The 18,444-nt window shown below is 38.9% G+C and overlaps 1 protein-coding gene and 2 non-coding genes across 4 annotated transcripts; 1 reads left to right on the top strand and 2 right to left on the bottom strand.

The window, feature by feature from the left end:
* Positions 1–595: 595 nt before the first annotated feature.
* Trnal-aag lies at positions 596–677 on the bottom strand. The gene has a single exon. It is a non-coding gene; the product is annotated as a tRNA-Leu (tRNA).
* Positions 678–6,581: 5,904 nt separating this feature from the next.
* Positions 6,582–6,653, top strand: Trnae-uuc. The gene has a single exon. It is a non-coding gene; the product is annotated as a tRNA-Glu (tRNA).
* Positions 6,654–8,341: 1,688 nt separating this feature from the next.
* On the bottom strand, positions 8,342–17,685 carry LOC6046454 (protein charybde). Of its 2 annotated transcripts, none has more exons than XM_038257609.1 (4): positions 16,631–17,685; positions 15,109–15,574; positions 14,913–15,023; positions 8,342–14,803 (listed from the first exon to the last, which is right to left on the bottom strand). In XM_038257609.1, exons 1-4 carry the CDS (start codon positions 16,746–16,748, stop codon positions 14,719–14,721), a joined length of 780 nt encoding a protein of 259 aa, XP_038113537.1. In that variant the 5' UTR covers positions 16,749–17,685; the 3' UTR covers positions 8,342–14,718. The 2 variants fall into 2 exon arrangements, with proteins under 2 accessions (XP_038113537.1, XP_038113538.1); XM_038257610.1 differs by lacking the exon at positions 16,631–17,685 and adding an exon at positions 16,050–16,208.
* Positions 17,686–18,444: the final 759 nt, after the last annotated feature.

Raw genomic sequence — 18,444 nt, 5'->3', positions numbered from 1 at the left:
TCTTTTTTTAATGATTTTCGATTTAAACACCCCCTTTTCATTGTTTAAATCAAGCAAATGGTATATTTCAATTTTTGACACCTTATCAATTGAAATTAAAAGCACTCGTTTATCTTCAATGATGTCCGTTTGTGTTAAAAATAGCAAAATGTCTATTTTTGACCTTTTCCTTTTTTTTAAATGAAATTTTATAGAAATTAAATTGCAACATGTTAAAAATTCTGTTACCATAGCTATAGAGTTTGAATTTTTATATTTAAGAGATCACTTAAAAATGTTATGTACATTACGCAAGTAGAAAGATACACTGCAAATTTGTTTTTAAAAAAACCCTTAGTAGAAAATACTAATAAATATGTTGGGTATCTGTCCGTTAATAAGTTTGACGGTTCTTCAACGTTTTTCTTTGTTTTAAAAAATAAATGTTAAGCATCGGAACCCTCGTATTTTCCAATCATTCCAGAAACCAAATTATTTTCGACAGATGCTCCGAAAAATTAGACAAAAGTAATTCTTGTTCCGAGATTCCGATGATTATAGCTGGTCTATTTTTTTTAAGTTTAAAGATTGTTTAGTGCTGCTACAAAAAAAATCATGGCAGCGGTGGGATTCGAACCCACGCCACCGAAGTGACTGGTGCCTTAAACCAGCGCCTTAGACCGCTCGGCCACGCTACCCTAGTTGATTGAGTTGGATTGCTTTTCCCGTCTACTTTTTTCTTTATTACATGATAATCGTCTTTTCTATCAAACTTTGAGGTTTGAAGTAATTAAGTCAAACAACCCCGTACATCAACTCCCCTCGCCAGAGGCAAAGCAAAGTTCGAAATCAACCAAATCCAAACCATCCAGCGAGGGGAGCAAAAATCTAATAAGATTAATTTTGCTCACGTAAGTTTTAGCGGCTGCACCTTTTTGCAGTCGTTCCTTTGCCTCTGGTGTGCAACGCGGTTTCTTGTTTTCTCTCCCCGTGAACTTGTTTGCTACTGGTTTGGACATGCACGATCATGCCACCGCGAAGAGCTGCAAAAGCTGCGAAGGAATCAAAAATGGGTTTTCTGTGTTTAACTTCGCTGTCGGTGGCTAACAGTAATCTGCTCACGAGCTTGCTGCTGCTGATGCTGGAGAGAACTCTTAAGCCCAGAGATGATAATGTTCGGTGTACGGGGGAGGTTCAGGGAAGTTGGTGGAAGCGTACACAGTGCCAGAGAGCACACAGGCTGACTTTATTAGACATTATACCTAATTCTAGGTTTCCATAACCGGTTTCGAAAGTGTGGCCCCGTACCGGACCGATATACACGAACTGGGATTGGTTCGAGTTGGGTTCGATAAACACTGAAAAAATGTTGGCAAATTTCGCTTAAAATTTGAAACTTTTCAGGCCAGTTGAGTTCAAATTAATTTAAAACTTCAAGAAAATCATCAATTTAAACGGATTTTATACCTACTCAAATTTACCGTGTACCCCACACTAAGTACACACACTCGAGAAGCTATATAGCTTTGCTGGATGCCCTCAAGCCATCTCGTTACTTGTCAAAGCAGATATACTTTCGTGCCATTGCACACACCGTCGAGAGGCTCACTCGCACACAAATCGGGCTTAGGAGGTACATGAAGATTGATGTAGTAGCTGGCTGGGTTGGATTGGTGGTTGTTCTAGAATCGATCGAGTTGTTGCTGAAGGGTAACGCAGAGGAGGGCTTGGAGGTAGGCAGGCAGGTTGACACACAGAAGAACCTCTGCAGGGAGGCCATCAAGTGTGTGTAGAGCTACGCGTGCGTACGCGCACGATGTTGGAGATCGGTTCGCTGATGTAGGGCTTACAGGTCTGTTTGAAGCACTTGAGGCCCTAAAGACCGGAGTTGATGATAGTCGCTGTCCAACGACTTTTGTCCAAGAGGAAAAAAACAAGTTTCTAGTACTAACATTTAGATCTGTAATTCTCTACCAACTCACACGAAATCGGGAAAAGTTGCCCCGACCCCGCTTCGATTTGTGTTCTCAATAATTTGCAGCCTAAAACGGTGATAAGATGGAAATTTGGTGTCAAAGGGACTTTTATGTAAAATTGTACGCCAGATTTGATAGCGTACTCAAAATTCCAGAAAAACTTAATTTTCATTGAAAAAAAAACACTAAAAAGTTATAAAAACTCAGCCATTTTCTGTTACTCAACTGTAAAAAATTAAGGTACATGTCATTTTAAGGGAAATTTAATGTACTTTTCGAATCTGCAATAACCCAGAAAGGTCAATTTATGAATTTAGAACATTTTTTTTTATTTTAAAATTTCATGTTTTTTTAAACTTTGCAGAGTTATTTTTAAGACTGCAACAATGTTCTACAAAGTTGTAAAGCAAACAATTAAACAAATTTCGATAGATAAACATAAGGGGTTTGCTTGTTTACATCACGAGTAACCGTGATTTTACGAAAAAAAAGTTTTGAAAAAGTTGGTCGTCGTCGATCATGGCCTTTCATGGTCACCCACGACGGACACGGACGACGAAATAAAGAGAAACGCAAAACGTACCATTTTCAAAACTTTGTTTCGTAAAATCGCAATTACTCGTGATGTTTATAAGCAAACCCCTTGTGTTTATCTATAAAAAATTTGTAATTGTCTGCTCTTCAACTTTTTTTTTTATTCATAGCTTATTTTTATTAGGTCCTTTTAGGTGCTACGACCAGGTTAGGACCGAGGATCAGTTTAAAATCTAATTTATAATAATAATAATAATAATAATAATAATAATAATAAACTCCTTACAATCCATACTTGGAGATCATGTAACTGACGAGGGTTACTTGGTCCAAGCGGGTCTTGCAGGTCTTGAACCTGCCGATGTATTTGGAGAAAATGCACCTCCCCGGCTTCCTCCTCCGTGGTTCCTGCTCTACAACTTTGTAGAACATTGTTACACTCTAAAAAACCGTTTCAGGCTGCAAATTATTGAAAAACACTTCTTTTTGTATGTTCAAAAATTAAAGGAGTCGTCCAGCCCCTTCGTCACGAGATATCAAAAAACAAATCTCGGATTCGTGATTAGGGACAAAAGTTACCCCTTAAGACAAAATTTTACACAAATCGAAGAGGGGTCGGGGCAACTTTTCCCAATTTCGTGTGAGTTGATGACAGAAAAAAATGTGTGATTGTGACTCATTTTACCGCATACCACTTCAGAAGAAATTTCATTATAAAATAGATAATGAGTAATTCTCTGAGATTTCGGTCATTCGATTTTTTCTGTATTTTTTAATCCGGCTGAAACTTTTTTGGTGCCTTCGGTATGCCCAAAGAAGCCATTTTGCATCATTAGTTTGTCCATATAATTTTCCATACAAATTTGGCAGCTGTCCATACAAAAATGATATGTGAAAATTCAAAAATCTGTATCTTTTGAAGGAATTTTGATCGATTTGGTGTCTTCGGCAAAGTTGTAGGTATGGATATGGACTACACTGAAAAAATTATACACGGTAAAATTGGTGATTTTAATTTAACTTTTGTCACTAAAACTTGATTTGCAAAAAAACACTATTTTTATTTTTTTATTTTTGATATGTTTTAGAGGACATAAAATGCCAACTTTTCAGAAATTTCAGAATGGGCAAAATCTTTGACCGAGTTATGATTTTTGAATCAATACAGATTTTTCAAAAATCGAAATATTGATCGCAAAATTTTTCAACTTCATTTTCGATGTAAAATTGAATTTGCAATCAAAAGTACTTTAGTGATTTTTGTTAAAGTGCACCGTTTTCAAGTTATAGCCAATTTTTGGTAACTTTTTGAAAATAGTCGCAGTTTTTATTTTTAAATTAGTGCCATGTTTGCCCATCTTTGAAAAAAATATTTTTGAAAAGCTGAGAAAATTCTCTATATTTTGCTTTATTGAACTTTGTTGATACGACCCATATTTGCTGAGATATTGCCATGCAAAGGTTAAAAAACAGGAAAATTGATGTTTTCTAAGTCTCACCCAAATAACCCACCATTTTCTAATGTCGATATCTCAGCAACTATAGGTCCGATTTACAATGTTAAAACATGAAACATTCGTGAAATTTTCCGATATTTTCGAAAAAAATATTTTCAAAAATTTAAAATCAAGACTAACATTTCAATTGGGCGTAATATTGAATGTTTGGCCCGTTTGAAATGTTAGTCTTGATTTAAAATTTTTAAAAATATTTTTTTCGAAAAGTTCGGAAAATTTCACGAATGTTTCATGTTTTAACATTGTAAATCGGACCTATAGTTGCTGAGATATCGACAATAGAAAATGGCGGGTTATTTGGGTGAGACTTTGAAAACATAAATTTTCCTGTTTTTTAACATTTGCATGGCAATATCTCAGCAAATATGGGTCGTATCAACAAAGTTCAATAAAGCAAAATATAGAGAATTTTCTCAGCTTTTCAAAAATATTTTTTTCAAAGATGGGCAAACATGGGCACTAATTTTAAAAAATGAAAAACTGCGACTATTTTCAAAAAAGTTACCTAAAATTGGCTATAACTTGAAAACGGTGCACTTTAACAAAAAATCACTAAAGTACTTTTTGATTGCAAATTCAATTTTACATCGAAAAATAAAGTTGAAAAATTTTTGCGATCAATATTTCGATTTTTTGAAAAAATCTGTATTGATTCAAAAAATCATAACTCGGTCAAAGATTTTTTGCCCATTCTGGAAATTTCTGAAAAGTTGGCATTTTATGTCCTCTAAAACATATCAAAAAATAAAAAAAATTAAAAATAGTGTTTTTTTGCAAATCAAGTTTTATTGACAAAAAGTTAAATTAAAAATCACCAATTTTTTTACCGTGTATAGTTTTTTTTAAGTGTAGTCCATATCCATACCTACAACTTTGCCGAAGACACCAAATCGATCAAAAAATTCCTTCAAAAGATACAGATTTTTGAATTTTCACATATCATTTTTGTATGGACAGCTGCCAAATTTGTATGGAAAATTATATGGACAAACTAATGATGCAAAATAGCTTCTTTGGGCATACCGAAGGCACCAAAAAAGTTTCAGCCGGATTAAAAAATACAAAAATTAAAATTAAAGAAAAAAGACCGATTCCGTAGAGAACTGCTCTAATATTCAACCTTCCTAACAAAAAAAAAAATACTGTGTAAATGAAAGACCTTTCTGGTAAGTTATTAATTTTGAGAATTTAGAATAATGATATTTATTTATATGTTGAGGCTGGATTCAGAATATTTCTATGAAAATGATGCTAGGATTAATCATGAGATAAAGCTGTAAGATTTTACTAGTCCATTTTATGTTCCGAGTACTGAAGTTAAGTTTATACATAATTTTATAGCTGGTTTTTGCTATTTGGATAAAAATATTGTATGCTTAAGAGGAATGCAGAGCCTTGTAAAGCAAGATTTTGAATTGTTTTCACTAATTTTTTTTTTATTTTTAGAATAAGATCACTGACATAAATTATTTGACAGTGATGATAACAACAGAAACAATTAAAATTCATTAGGACTAAATCTCATGAGTTTTTAAATAAAAATTGATGCAACTTTATCCTTATTGAAAGAGGGTTAGTATAATTATCATACTGCTAATGGCCTTTGTACATTACTTAGGTTGTTAAGGAAGCAATTACTAAGGTTGTAGGATGCTAATAAATATCGGGCCCAATATTTTTTAAATAATAAACTAGCTCTCAAATAAAAGGATGATAAAAGTAAACTATTCAAAAATTTACTCAAGTTTAACAAAAGCATGTTTTAGTTATTAAATTGAGACCTGGCATCATGGTCCCAAAAGTAACTATTAACAATTATGAAAACAAAATGGATCATTTAAACAATAAGCATCATACATACCTAGTAAGTAAACATCGACAAAACAAATAAAAAACGATAATTGATACAGAAAAAGATAATAAAAAACATTTCTGAATAGTCTATCTTGTGACACATTTCGTGCTTGCCATTTCAAAAGGGCAAATAACTTTTTCAAACAAGAGTGTGTCCCTTTCACACCTTATGAAAACTGTCATTTGAGTGAAAGGGATACACTGTTGTTTACAAAAGTTATGTGCCCTTTTGAAATGTTAGGCTCCATTTGTTGCCAAAAGATAGGACGTGTCACAAGATAGAGTACATGCTTCAAAATTAGTTAAAAACTAAAATTTATTTTCATTTTCACTTCATTTCATTTATTTGGTTGCTTTAACAAATACATTGGTGCAGTTGTTATCCTGAGCTGAGATATGGACTACCTTTCAACAGCTGATTTGTTCTTAATGGGGAGAGAGTTTACTCTTACTAAGGAGAACGAATTGGACAGAAAAGGAAAAAAAATGCAATGCAAATAACCTTCGAAATAGCTAATAGATGTGGGATAGTTAGAGGAAAGGAGGCGTTACTTATTCTAATATCACAGCTCAAGGGGACAACCGCTGAAACTAAAATTTATGAAAAAATAACATCTTAATTTGAAAAAATACACATTTTTTTTGTTTATTACCACGGATTTTTTTTTTAAATTATGTTATAAGTGAATAATCAATCAGAACGTATATCAGTTTCACAACATCCCATATGGTCTAGTGGCTAGGATATCTGGCTTTCACCCAGAAGGCCCGGGTTCGATTCCCGGTATGGGAAAAACTTTTTAGATCTTTGTTAGTGCTAGCTGACTTTGTTTTGCTTTCATAATCGATAAAAAAAATCTTAGCAACCAATAGTACTTTTGTGTTCTGTTTTGCAAATCCAAAAACATTTATCTCTTTTATCATGCTGACCTCCTTTCGTTCATTTCCAAAAAAAAAAAAAACACCCGCGATATTTTCGTGACATTCCCACGTGCGAACAATTAAAAACTCGTTACCGATCGCTCGTCACTCACACGACCACCGAAAAAAAACAACAAACCAAATCGGAACCGGAACCGATCACCGCCCAGCAGCAGGCCACGAACACCGTCAACCAAAAGATGAAAAATGAAAAAAACACCAAAACCGACCACATGGCCTACTGCCAGCGTCCGTAGAAATTTCGCGAAAGAAACTCGCGATCGCGCTCGGTTTGAGCACGCACGCACCACGGTTTGCTGCGCTATGCAGAAAAAAATGAGGAGAGCCTGTCCGAGCAAAACCGCACCAACACAACAATCGACTCTCTGTTGTTTCGTGGTTGATGATGCAGAAAAAAAACGAGAATCGCCGATGAGACCTTGCTTGTTTCAGAGATCAGCCGATCGAGATCGAGGGATGTTCGGATTGATTGAGGGATGTCAAAGAGGGTGTGTTTTTTTTTCGTTAAAAAATTTGTATTTTTGTTCACCTTTTTTTGTGTGTATAAATTCATAGAATTTTATTTTTTGTATTTTTGTTTTGTCGTTTTGTTTTGTTTCTTTTAAAAAAATCGTTCTCACAAAAAACATTCGTAATGACTAATTGGGGATATAGCGTGTGCTGCACGCTTAAGTAAACTCAGAGTAAACACAATAATTTGTAATCATCATCAGGTTTTTTGTCCTTCGCTTAGTATTTTCGAGTGTTGTGTTCGAATCTTACGAGCTATACGTAATTTGTATCATCATTTCATGGGTTCGAAGCTTGCTTCGATATCGACAATTAGATTTCACATGGCGCTTGCTTAGCAGAAACTTTTTCAGTTCTCATTGTTGCTTGCTTTGCTTCACAATTAGGTAGCGATTAGGGGTTAGAAGTTAGGTATTTTTTTTGTTTGTTTCTTCAAACTTACAAGCTAAATTTGTGTGTTTGTTTGTTTTATTAGTTTGATTTGTTTTGACATGTAGTGTGAGGATGAAATCAACGTACGTAATCGCAAATCGCTAACATTCACATACATTAATGATTGATTCTGTACGTGAGTGTGTTTGTGTATTTCTTTTGTTTGTATAAATTTGTATATCATTTGTATCGTTTATTTCGTGTGTATGCGAGTGAAGTAAGATCGTCTCTTTCTGTGCGACAACACGAATGAAAATGATTTTTCGCCTTGCTGTCCTTCGGCCCTTTTTACAACATCAGCACAAATTGCGAGCGACACTCTCTTTTACAGTGCGGGATAATTAATTTCGGATTGACTAGAACGCTTCGAACGCCGGCCGAGTGGAGCGAACACACACACGCGACGACGACACGATCACGACCGAAGCGAACGAAAGAGCACAAAAGAGAAACGAAGACACGAGATAGAGAGAGTGCGTGTGCTGGCGACGAAGGAGCGACGAAAGAGGACAGGGCAAGTAAGGCGGACAATGGGAAATAAAAGATTTGGTTTTTATTTTTTCATTTTTTGAGATTTTTTATTTTTCTTTTATTGTGTTTTTTTTTTTGCTCTCGGTATTTCTTCATTGTTCTTTTCTTCTGTTTTTCTTCATAATACATTTGTGTTTTTGCATTCATTATGTCCACAGAAAGAGAAAATATTACTTTTAAAAACGGTGGATTCCTATTTTTTACTGTTGCCATTGGGTTGTCTTACTGTTTTTTTCTCTCTTCATCTTTTCTCTGCTGTTGTTACAAATGATATAATAATTAATGTGTTTTTTCATTAGAATTAATAATTATTTGTATTTCTTTTTGCTGGATTATAATTGTAATTCTTACTTTTCTTCTTTCTTAATTATTATCACTTTTAGATACTATCACTTAATATTTTGTTTTGTATTTTTTTCTTTCTTTCCATTACAAATGTTCTCTTCTTCTTTTCGCAAATTATTTTTCTTCTTCCATCAACTCGTCTTCTCAACCAAAAAACAAAAAAACTGATTTTCTTTTTCTTCTGCTCGTTTCTCTTTTATTAAATGTATAGATACCTAGTTAATTCAAAAAACCTAACCTAAGAACAAAAACTCGCTTTTCGTTTTCGTTTGTTGCGTGTGTGTATGTGTCTCTGTGTTTGTTGCATTCATGGTTTTCCCCTTGCGCTCTCTTTTACTTTCTCAAAAGATGTCAACTGAGAAAACAAAGTGTCAAATCGGAAGCATAGACCAGCTCTAAGGGGGGAGGAGCCCACCCGTGGTTAAGTAGCCTTTCGAAATGCTGACTCCACCCCGCATCAAAAAATCTAGTCAATGCCTTGAGAGCCTCGGGTGAAAAACCCTACACTGCGCTAGTTTTTTTTAACCAAATTCAGTAAAGTTTCATTGGCAATAAAACTTGGAATGAAAATTTGGCTCGAATTTGTCTCGTAACCCTTTCGCTCCGAAAGGGCAAAATCTGGCGTTTTAGGCCACGCCCCAGGGCGTGGCTTCGATTTCATAAAACTAAATCGCTTCGCACTTAAACACAACATGTACTGAATGGGTTGCTCTTTGCCTCCCGCTTTCGACAGGAAGCAAACGAGCAAACGAACTGCGAACTGAAATACTGATTATTTTTGTGCCAACTAACAAGTTGAGTTTTTTAGCTGGCATTTTTAAAAAGAACAAAAGCAACAAAACGTGTTCTTTGTCTTGGCTTTCCCGATCAAAGTGTGCGTGTGTGAACGCGTGCAGGCGCGTCGCGCCGCTCGGGTTTCCGATCTTTTGTTCGTGCGTGTTCAGCTCGGCTGAGTTCTGGTTGTTTTTTGCTCGGGCTTGCGCTCGCGCTTGCTCTTATTAATCACAAATATCACGATTAGAGTTTTTTCTTCCTATTTGAGAGAAAAAATCTTGTATGCTGATTCGACTTAAATTTAAATAGGGTATAAAAAACAAAAAATGAACTGACTAAATAACAAAGTAAAAATAAAAACAAATGACTATGACTTGTGTGTTTTTTTGTTGTATTCGGAATTTGTAAGAAAAAAATAAAAATAGATTAAAAAAAGTGACACAAAAAAAAACACTACGCTTAAGATCACACTTATATCAAAATAAATGATGAAATTCGCTCTCGCATATTCTCGTTTTTCGAAATCAAAAACAAAACTTAACCTCTCTGCGTGAAATTACCTTCAAAATTGAAGCTCTCAATTTCCGCATGAATGTATGGGTAGGTGTGTATTGAGTTTCGTAATCGTAATTGTAAAGGGGGAAGGGGGGGTTGTGTGTGTGTATTTCGATAGCCTAGAGTACTTGTCGCTCCCACTTCTTGATTCGCTCGCAATTAAAAATCGCCACCTTCGCTGTCTACACTTAGTAAATCCTACTAATCCTAGCTAATAAAAATTAACAATTATTATCCATTACATTTGTACACGATCGGTTCGCATGTTTTTTTTGTTGTTGTTTTTATTTCGGCAACGAGCGCAACGCACCGAGCAACACCTTCTTTCACGCACACACAGAAGCGGCACTTGCTATTGTTCTCTCTCACGCCCGCGCACGCTCTCACGCACACAGCGTTCCAGGAAAAAGCGTGTGAGAGTGTTTGGTGATTGGACATAAGTGGTGAAACCAATCAATTATAAGAAGCATCCTACCATGTGTGTGTGGGTGAGTGTTTGTATTTCACTGTGTTGTTTGAATTGTTTGCTGCTGGATATGAACGAGATTAGATCCTTAACAGTCTACAAAGATTTGTTTGTTTTTATTTTACTTTTTTTTCTGAATATATATGCATTGGTACACATATACACATTTAGTTTGTTTTTTTTTTGTAAGGTTGTAGTCCTCATTTTCTTCTTTAACATTACTTGATCACGTTGTGCTTGTCTCTTCCGCTAGTACTACTAATACAAGGGAAATTAAAAACAGTTTTTTTTGTCAGAGCGGTCCACCCCCGCGCACTGGCTTCAAAAATGCGACGGCGGACGCGCTCAAAAAATGTTCAAAACGAAACGAAAAATAGTATTTTGTGGATTTTTTTGTTTGTTGTTTTGTTTATGTTTATGATATTGTAATGATTTTTGTTTCTATTTTTTGTTTTGCTTTCCTTTGATAAGTATACGAAAAACTACTAATACATACATATAGTATTTTTACGTTTTGTTCTTTTTTTTTGCAATAGTGTGGTTTGTTTTGCTTGAGTTTAATATTTTTGTTTGTTAAATGTTTATGTTTTGTATTCTGTTCATCATTCCACTGCTGCACGTTTTGGGATATGGATTTTGCTTCTTTAATTTTTCTCTTGCTAAATTTCAAATTTCGTCATTTATTCGTGGTTCATTTTACTCTTTTGTTCAACTAAGATCGTATCACATTTTTTGAGAAATTTGTGTAGAACGAGATTTTTTTGTTCGTAAAGCGGAGCCGCGCACTCTCTGGCTCTCTTTCCGTCATTTCGCACCCGAGAGCGCAAATGAGAAAGAGAGCGAGAGAGCGTCGCCGCTCCGGAAACCCTTTTGCGTTGATCCAAAGGGATTTGTGGTGAAAAATTTCGTTGTCAAACTACCGAACTAAGATTTTTTTGTTTGTTTGTTTGTTTTCATATTCGTATCGGTTGGTGTATCCGGAAAGAGGAGGGAAGATGAGGGAGTAATAAATTAGAAAGTAAAAATTGACTCGTGTTGTTGGTTTTGTCGCCTAGTACGGACTGATTGATTGGTTTCAATGAGTTATTTTTTGGGGAGAGAGAAAAAACGAAATGTTACAGGAGTTTTTGTGTGGGTTTGCTTTTGTTAAAAATTTGTTTGTTTAGTTATTCTGAAATTTGAAAATCCTAGTATTTTAATTTATTTTTTGTTTTTTTTTTTAATGATATATATTATATAAATATAGAAAAACACACACACAATATTTTTTTGTATCAAACATTTCATTTTTCCACTTTTTCTGTAATAATTTTTCTCATGTAGAGAGTGGGTTTTTTTTTGTTTTTCATTTTTTTTTGTTTCTTTAAATATGTTTTTGCCTTACGTCCTAATCACGACTCTCCACATTTTATTTTCCGTTTATCATATTATTGTTTCAAATTTCCGTGTTTTACTCCACTGCTTGATTCTTCCCCAGTTTTTCTGTTGTTGCTTGCCAGCCGACTTTGGCGCAGCTCAAGTGCGCGCTCAAAAGACGACAACAATGCGACCCCCAAATAGCAGTTAATTCGTTACGATCGGCCTACAAACTTATACTTAAAAATCACAATGGTGGGACAGCTCGTGGAATCGAGTGGGCGCTGACGTTTCGGCTCGCGGCGAAAATTTCACCACAAGTTTTCGCCACAGTGGGATCGCTAAATTTTCGGTCAACTAGAAACGTCAAAACGTCACTTCACGCAACCAAATTTTGAAAGGCGGTTGGGCGGTTCAACTGATCAAGTTTTTTTGTTTTTACGCGGTTTTCGAAATGGTGGAAACTTTTTCCCCGCTTTTTTTCAGGGGCAATTTTTCCAAGTTGATAGACTGACTTTTGCCGTACGGATTTTGACCGTTGCGGGAGACGCCACTGTGGGAAGTTTTTCGTGAGTTTTTCACGGCAAGTTTGGAGCCAGCCGCACTCGATTCTTTTTTTTTGTATTTTGTATAGTTTATGTTTGTTTTTGCAACTGTGAGTTAAACAATTGCGCATTTTAAAAGTAAAAATGAAAACATTATTTGAGAGATGTTATTTTTCGTTTGTCAAATTATACACTGATGGAGATATTTTCTGTTTTTAAACATTTTGTGTGAAATATTTTGCAAATTTTTATGTTTTTTGTTGATTTACTTTACACGTTACTGATTAATAATTTGTTGATAACTACTACAGACACATATCGTTTATATATATATATCCAATACATTTTACTGTAACAAACAATGAGAGTGTAATAGTAATAATAATAAAAGATCGGCTGGTTGTGTGAGTGATTGAAAAACCATTAGATTTTTTATCGGTTTGCGTTTGTGTGTGTGTGTATTTGATTGGTTTGAAAGGTTTTACAGTAGGAGAGGAGATTTCTGATAATTGATATTTTGTGTGTGTGGGATTTTCGCTCCACAACTTCAAACTTGATGAATAAATCTTTGATATTTCTGTGAGTGTGTGTGTAACTGTTTTTGTCTGTGTGAGACACGCTCTCTCACTTCTCACCCGCGGAGATCAAGTGCAAGCAAATCGAAAAGCTGTTTTTTCTTTGTTTGTTCCTATTGATTAAACTGTGTTTTTTTGTTTCTTTACTTTTTGTGGATAATTTATTATTACTACTACTCGATTATTAACTCTGAGATCAAAAAAGAAGTTTGCAGAAGAAAAAAGAAAATATGTCGGAAAAGGGTTTTCCGCTCGCTTTCTCTTTTTTGTTTTGTGTTGCTCGATTTTTGTTGCAGAAAATCAAGAGAACCAAAAGTGTTTGGACTTCTTAAATAGCGCAAATATCACAAATGATAACCTCCTCACTTTTCTTCGCTTCGCTATCAGCTAGTAATTAATCAATAATTTATAAACAGAGACAAATAAAAAAAGTGTGCTTTTGCTTGATGTTGGGAGAGACACAAGAAAATTTGCGTCAGAAAAAAATATTAACTCTCGCTTAGCCTTCTAAAATCTTATTCAAGATTACTCACAAATGCTTTATCGGTTTTTTGTTTCGCTTCGCTCATCCTAACCCCGTTTTCCCCTTTTTTTTGTTATTAGCTTTTCTCTCTTTCTTCGCTCCATTCTTTTCCCCGCTTTCCCACCCCGATTTAGTTTTTGATTTTGACGTTACGAAAAATTTTGAATTTCACTTGTAGGAACATTCCTCCTCACACACGATCGAATCATTGTCAACCGAAAACGAAAAATTATAAAATCTCGCAAAAAATATTTAAAAACGGGTTGGTAAACTTGAGGAAAAAGAACGGAATTCGCTGCGTTTAAATTTGTCGAGTTCTTAACATCAATTTGATAAATCCTAGAGCCAAAAACTGAAAATGATCAACAGAAAAGTGTTTTTTGTTCCGCAAAATTTATACCATTAATTAATTTCGATCACGATTGCGCTTGTTTTGTTTTGTATGATTTGTTTTTGCTCACGCACGAGAGAAAAACTTAACAATTGCCCCACCGCTGGAAGTGCGCCCATGCTCACCGCGATTGACAGTTGCTGGCCAGGGGCGCATCCCCGCAGGGGAGGCAAAATTTGAAAATCACTAGGAAATCATCACAAAATCGTTTCAATTTGTAAAAACATACCTATTTATGCTGCCTGATTATTCTCTCTCTCTGCATCTCTCTGCACTGACATTTACGACGACTACGACGAATTACGATTTTTTATAATTTTTAGCGTTTTTTTTTTGTTTGTAATGCAAATTGTAATTCAAGGCTTGTTTTTTTTGCTCTGCTCAACACCGACAACGAAACGAAACAGTATGATGGGTTTTCTAATCGATGTTGTTGACCAACTCTATACACTGCTGATTTGTAATACCGCTCCCTAAAACTGCGCGAAACTCTCACAAATGGCGACGAACTTTGTATCTTCTCGTAACTCTCTTGCTCTTGGCTCCTAGTACACAAAAAATTAAAAAAGATGAGAGAGATTTTCGTTTTTGCAAATTTTGACGTTTGCGTGTGGCTACATGTACACAATTTTTTTCTCTTTGCTGTATTTGTTAGCGTTAATCCTACACATTAACATCACTTGGGTTGGTTGTTTTTTGTAGGTTGATTCAACTCCACATTCGCTGCTGCTGCTGCCGTTAAATATTTACTTTTTTTTTGTCTCGCTCGAAATACTCAAAAACACTGCACGCAGCGCAAAAACCGTGCGTAGCGCCCTTTGCGGTCGGCCCCGGCGGGGGGGCGTCAAACACTCACAACTTTCAAACGGTTTTCGGGGAACGTCACTTTCCTACCTTGAACTGCGGGCGCGACTTAGTCGGAGTACGCGTGGTAGAGCTTGTTCTTGGTCAGCGCAAACTCCGGGCTGATCATGATCGTGCTGCCACGGGCCAGATTTCTAGAGTGGGGAAAAGATAGGAGAGAGAGCGAAATTTTGAGGTTAGGGCGAGTTCGGGACGGTTTTGGGGGGTTTGGGGACACGATAGGGTTTGTTAAAAGGTACTCACTTGAGAAACTGTGGCAGGATCGAGGTCCAGCCGCTTCGGTCTTGCCGCAGGGTCAGATACAGCTCGAATGTGGACACTGTCGTCGGATCGGTCTTCATCGTGGCGATCCGCCTGTAAGGAGAGAGGGAGAAGAGTTGGGTTAGACACTGAGCGCTGGCGGGGTTTGGAGGGGAGGTTCCGCAGGAACACCGCTTACCTGCTGTTTTCCGGTTCGTCCTCGAACTCGATGTAGACCGTGCAGCCGCGGATGCCGCACGGTTCCTTCTCGGACAGCTCGAACATCTGGGCCGCTATCCGGGGAAGCAGGTCGGCCGGGAGCAGCACCTCGGTGCAGACTAGGTGCCGCCGCTTGGCTGTGCGGAGTTCCGTCTCCAGCCGGGCTGCCAGCGCTTGCAGGGCATCTTCGTGGGGCGACGCGGTCAGCGCTATCGTCGCCGGCTCCTGCGGCTGGTAGTTCTCCTGGGAGGCCTGATTGTGGTGGTGGTGATGGTGATGGCCGCCGTTGTGATGGTGGTGGTGGTGGTGCAGATGTTGGTTCCTCTGACTGACCTGCTGCTGCTGGTGCTGCTGATTGCCGGACTGCTGCTGCTGCTGCGTCTGATGGCGTTGGTTGGCGGTTTTGTTACTGTTGGCCGGAATCGGCATCAACGGTGTTCGGAAATCTGCACAGACAAGAGGAGAAAAAAACACGAAAAACTTAGCCACAGCTCACAAAACCCAACCTCAAGACACCCCACAAAGCTTCACACACGCACTCACGCCGGAAGTCCGGCCAGTCCTCGTCCATCCACCAGAAGTGGCCAGCATCGCCGTCGTCTGCCGGAAAACCTGCACCGAAATTCCGATTTGCACCGCACAGAAACCGGCTGACAATCGATTTTCGCCCGGCCACCAGCTGGAAGTCCCGGAGAGCGGAGAGCAATCAGCTGGTCGGCGGAAAAATCGAAAGGAAAATTCCACGTCAGCTTTTCCGGGCGGTGAAAAGCGAAAACGGTATCGATTTTCCAGCGAGCGGCGAGAGCACCGGCGAAAACGAGAGCGCGAGCGAGCCAGAAACAGCTGTTCGCAGTAGGCGAAGCCTACAGTTCAAGCAGGGTGAAGCTAGTCAAGATTAGCGCAAAGAAGAGTTTCATTTACTGTAACACATTCGCGATCGGAGGCAGCCGACGAGCGAAGCGAACGACAGTTCCAGCAGGGCCAGCTTGGATGGAGATTCGCTGTTGCAAGCGAGCAGTCAACGCCAGCGAGAGATGTTGCACGTTCGACGTCCAGAGAGCGAATGAGCAGAATACGGCCGCGAAACAGCTGCGGCCTCATCAGCTGTGCGCTCATATGTTTTCGCCCCGTTCGCTGGCTCTCTCTATCGCCGCGCGCTCGCTCGCTCTCTCTCGGGTGTGTGGGAGTGTGCGACACTTTTGCACAAGGTTACTTTGTTCGCCGCGCGTGAGAGGGAGAGAGCGTGAGCGCTCTCTCGCTTCGAGAAAGTTCGCTTGGCAACAGTGAATAAAACTTGATACTTGTGTATTCAAATTGGACGGGTTGACGAGGGGGACGATGGCGACGGCATGATGTAACATGATTTCGGAGCGTTTTCGCGTTACGCGTCCGGAGAGTGGAGAGCGTTGGGAGTTTCGGTGTGAGTGTGAAGAGGGGGTCAACTGGTCAAGTTGGGGGGAGGGGAGGGGACAGATTTTAACCTCTGGGAGAGGTGTACTTACCGCTGACTTTGTTGGATCCTAGATAGCCCAGCTGGCCTGGATACGGAGGAACGGAAATGAGTTCCATTTTCAGAAACTCTTCAACCAGATCGTCGATGGCAGCAAAATTCGCACTCATAAATACAAGAGGAGGGATGCTCTCTTGGCGATTGGCTTTTCACTTTGTTGTGTAGCGACTTTTTTTCTGTAACTCTTTCGATTTTCTTCAGCGCTCGCTATGCTTCGCTTCTTCACTCTGACTGCGTTTTTCCACCTTCTCTTTTTGTGTTGTGTAGAAGGACTCGGGTATCGACTTTCCTTCCTCCTTTTTATTTGCTTACGTTAGCTTACGATTAAAATTTTATTATTTGTAATTCACAGCACTTGATTATCACTTTCTTTTATTAACTTGTAATTTTTAAATATTACTTTTTTACTCGCGTTTTAAATAATCTACTCTTCATTTGTATTTTGTTGTTGTTGTTGTGTTGCAGTTGCTCCAACTGATTTTCAACTTGCGATTTGTGGGTTGTAAGTGCAAAATTTGAAAATCCTAAGTATTCTCTCGAAGAGCTGCGATTCTCGCTGCTAGTTCCGCCGCATAACCACTCTTCTTCCGCGAAACGCACTTTGACTGCTGCTGCTGCTGATGTGCATCGATTTTCTTCTCGCTGGGTGGAAAACTCGGTTTTCCGATTTCACTTGGTTCACGCACTCGAGAATTTCGACGACGACGACGAGTTTGTTCTTGCTCGTCTTCACACTCGCACTTTGTAACTTTTGGTGACAATTTGTTAAGAGTCTCTACTACGTTACTACTAAATAATGATAAAATTTACAAAATAACTCAACGTTGCGTGTACTTTGCTCATTTACAGCGACCCTCGGGTTTTGTTTGCTTGGCTGCGCTGCAGTAGTAGTAGGTTTCTCTTGCTCTGCTGCTGCTGCGGTTCTGTGACAAGTTTCAGATAAAACTCTGATTTCTCTCTCTCTTTTTGCTCTGCGCGTTTTGGGCGCTGCTCTTCATGTACGATGTTACTTGATCAATTGAAAGAACCTAACTAACCCGGCCGGCAGCCGGACGCTCTATTTATAACCACGCACGCACACAGCCAAAGCCTGCCTCGTCGCACGTATAGGGCCACCGGTCGCAGTAGGCTACGTGACTGGCTTCGGCTCGCAGCGAGTGGCCGATTTCCGTTCGGCTGCTCGCCAATTCTCTGCGCTTGCTGTGCGTGCAGACCGGTTCCACAGCTTCGGCACCCGGTATAATGCCGGTTGCCGGTGCGTTCGGCTCTTCTTCGTCCCTCTCTCACTCTCCCTCCACCATCTCTCACCCCCCGCATCTATGTGCCTCAGCTGTGAACAAAGAAACCTCCTCAAACACACCATGAATACATAACAAAGAGGTTGTTTTTTCTCCCTAGCTTCGGCTCCCTCAGCACCTCTGCCGAGCCGAGCCCTCAACCGCTCTCTCGATGTGTGCGTTCGTGCACATAGGAAATCTCCAGCTGCGAGCCCTGCCCACCTTGACTGTATTGGTAGCGCTCAACTCCAGTAGCACCGCTGTTGCTTCGCTACGCCGAAACCCTGCGAGTGCTGCGGGGCGGCGAAGGTGGCGAACGCTCGCACACACCCAAAGCAACGCCTCGGCTCCGCTTCGGGTTTCGCTCGGCTCGGAGCTTCGGCTCTCGGAGCACTCTGCGATGGGTAATAATCACATCTTCTTCTCGCTCGTGCTTCAGTGTAGATTCGTGCTTCTTTGTGTGAAAAACTGGTTGTGCATCGCGCGAGAGCGGCTCGTTCTTCTTCCGTGCGAGCAGCTTCTTCTTCTT

Source organism: Culex quinquefasciatus, chromosome 2 (genome assembly GCF_015732765.1).
Source record: "Culex quinquefasciatus strain JHB chromosome 2, VPISU_Cqui_1.0_pri_paternal, whole genome shotgun sequence".
Classification (NCBI taxonomy): Eukaryota; Metazoa; Arthropoda; class Insecta; order Diptera; family Culicidae; genus Culex; species Culex quinquefasciatus.
Note: the sequence above shows the minus strand (reverse complement) of the source record. Positions and strands in the feature narration are given on the sequence as shown.

Coding starts and splice junctions, on each gene's coding strand:
- LOC6046454 (XM_038257609.1), bottom strand. CDS start 16,748: ATGAGTGCGAATTTTGCTGCCATCGACGATCTGGTTGAAGAGTTTCTG. Junction 15,575..16,630: donor AGGATCCAACAAAGTCAGCG/GTAAGTACACCT, acceptor TTGTCTGTGCAG/ATTTCCGAACACCGTTGATG. Junction 15,024..15,108: donor GACGAACCGGAAAACAGCAG/GTAAGCGGTGTT, acceptor CTCTCCTTACAG/GCGGATCGCCACGATGAAGA.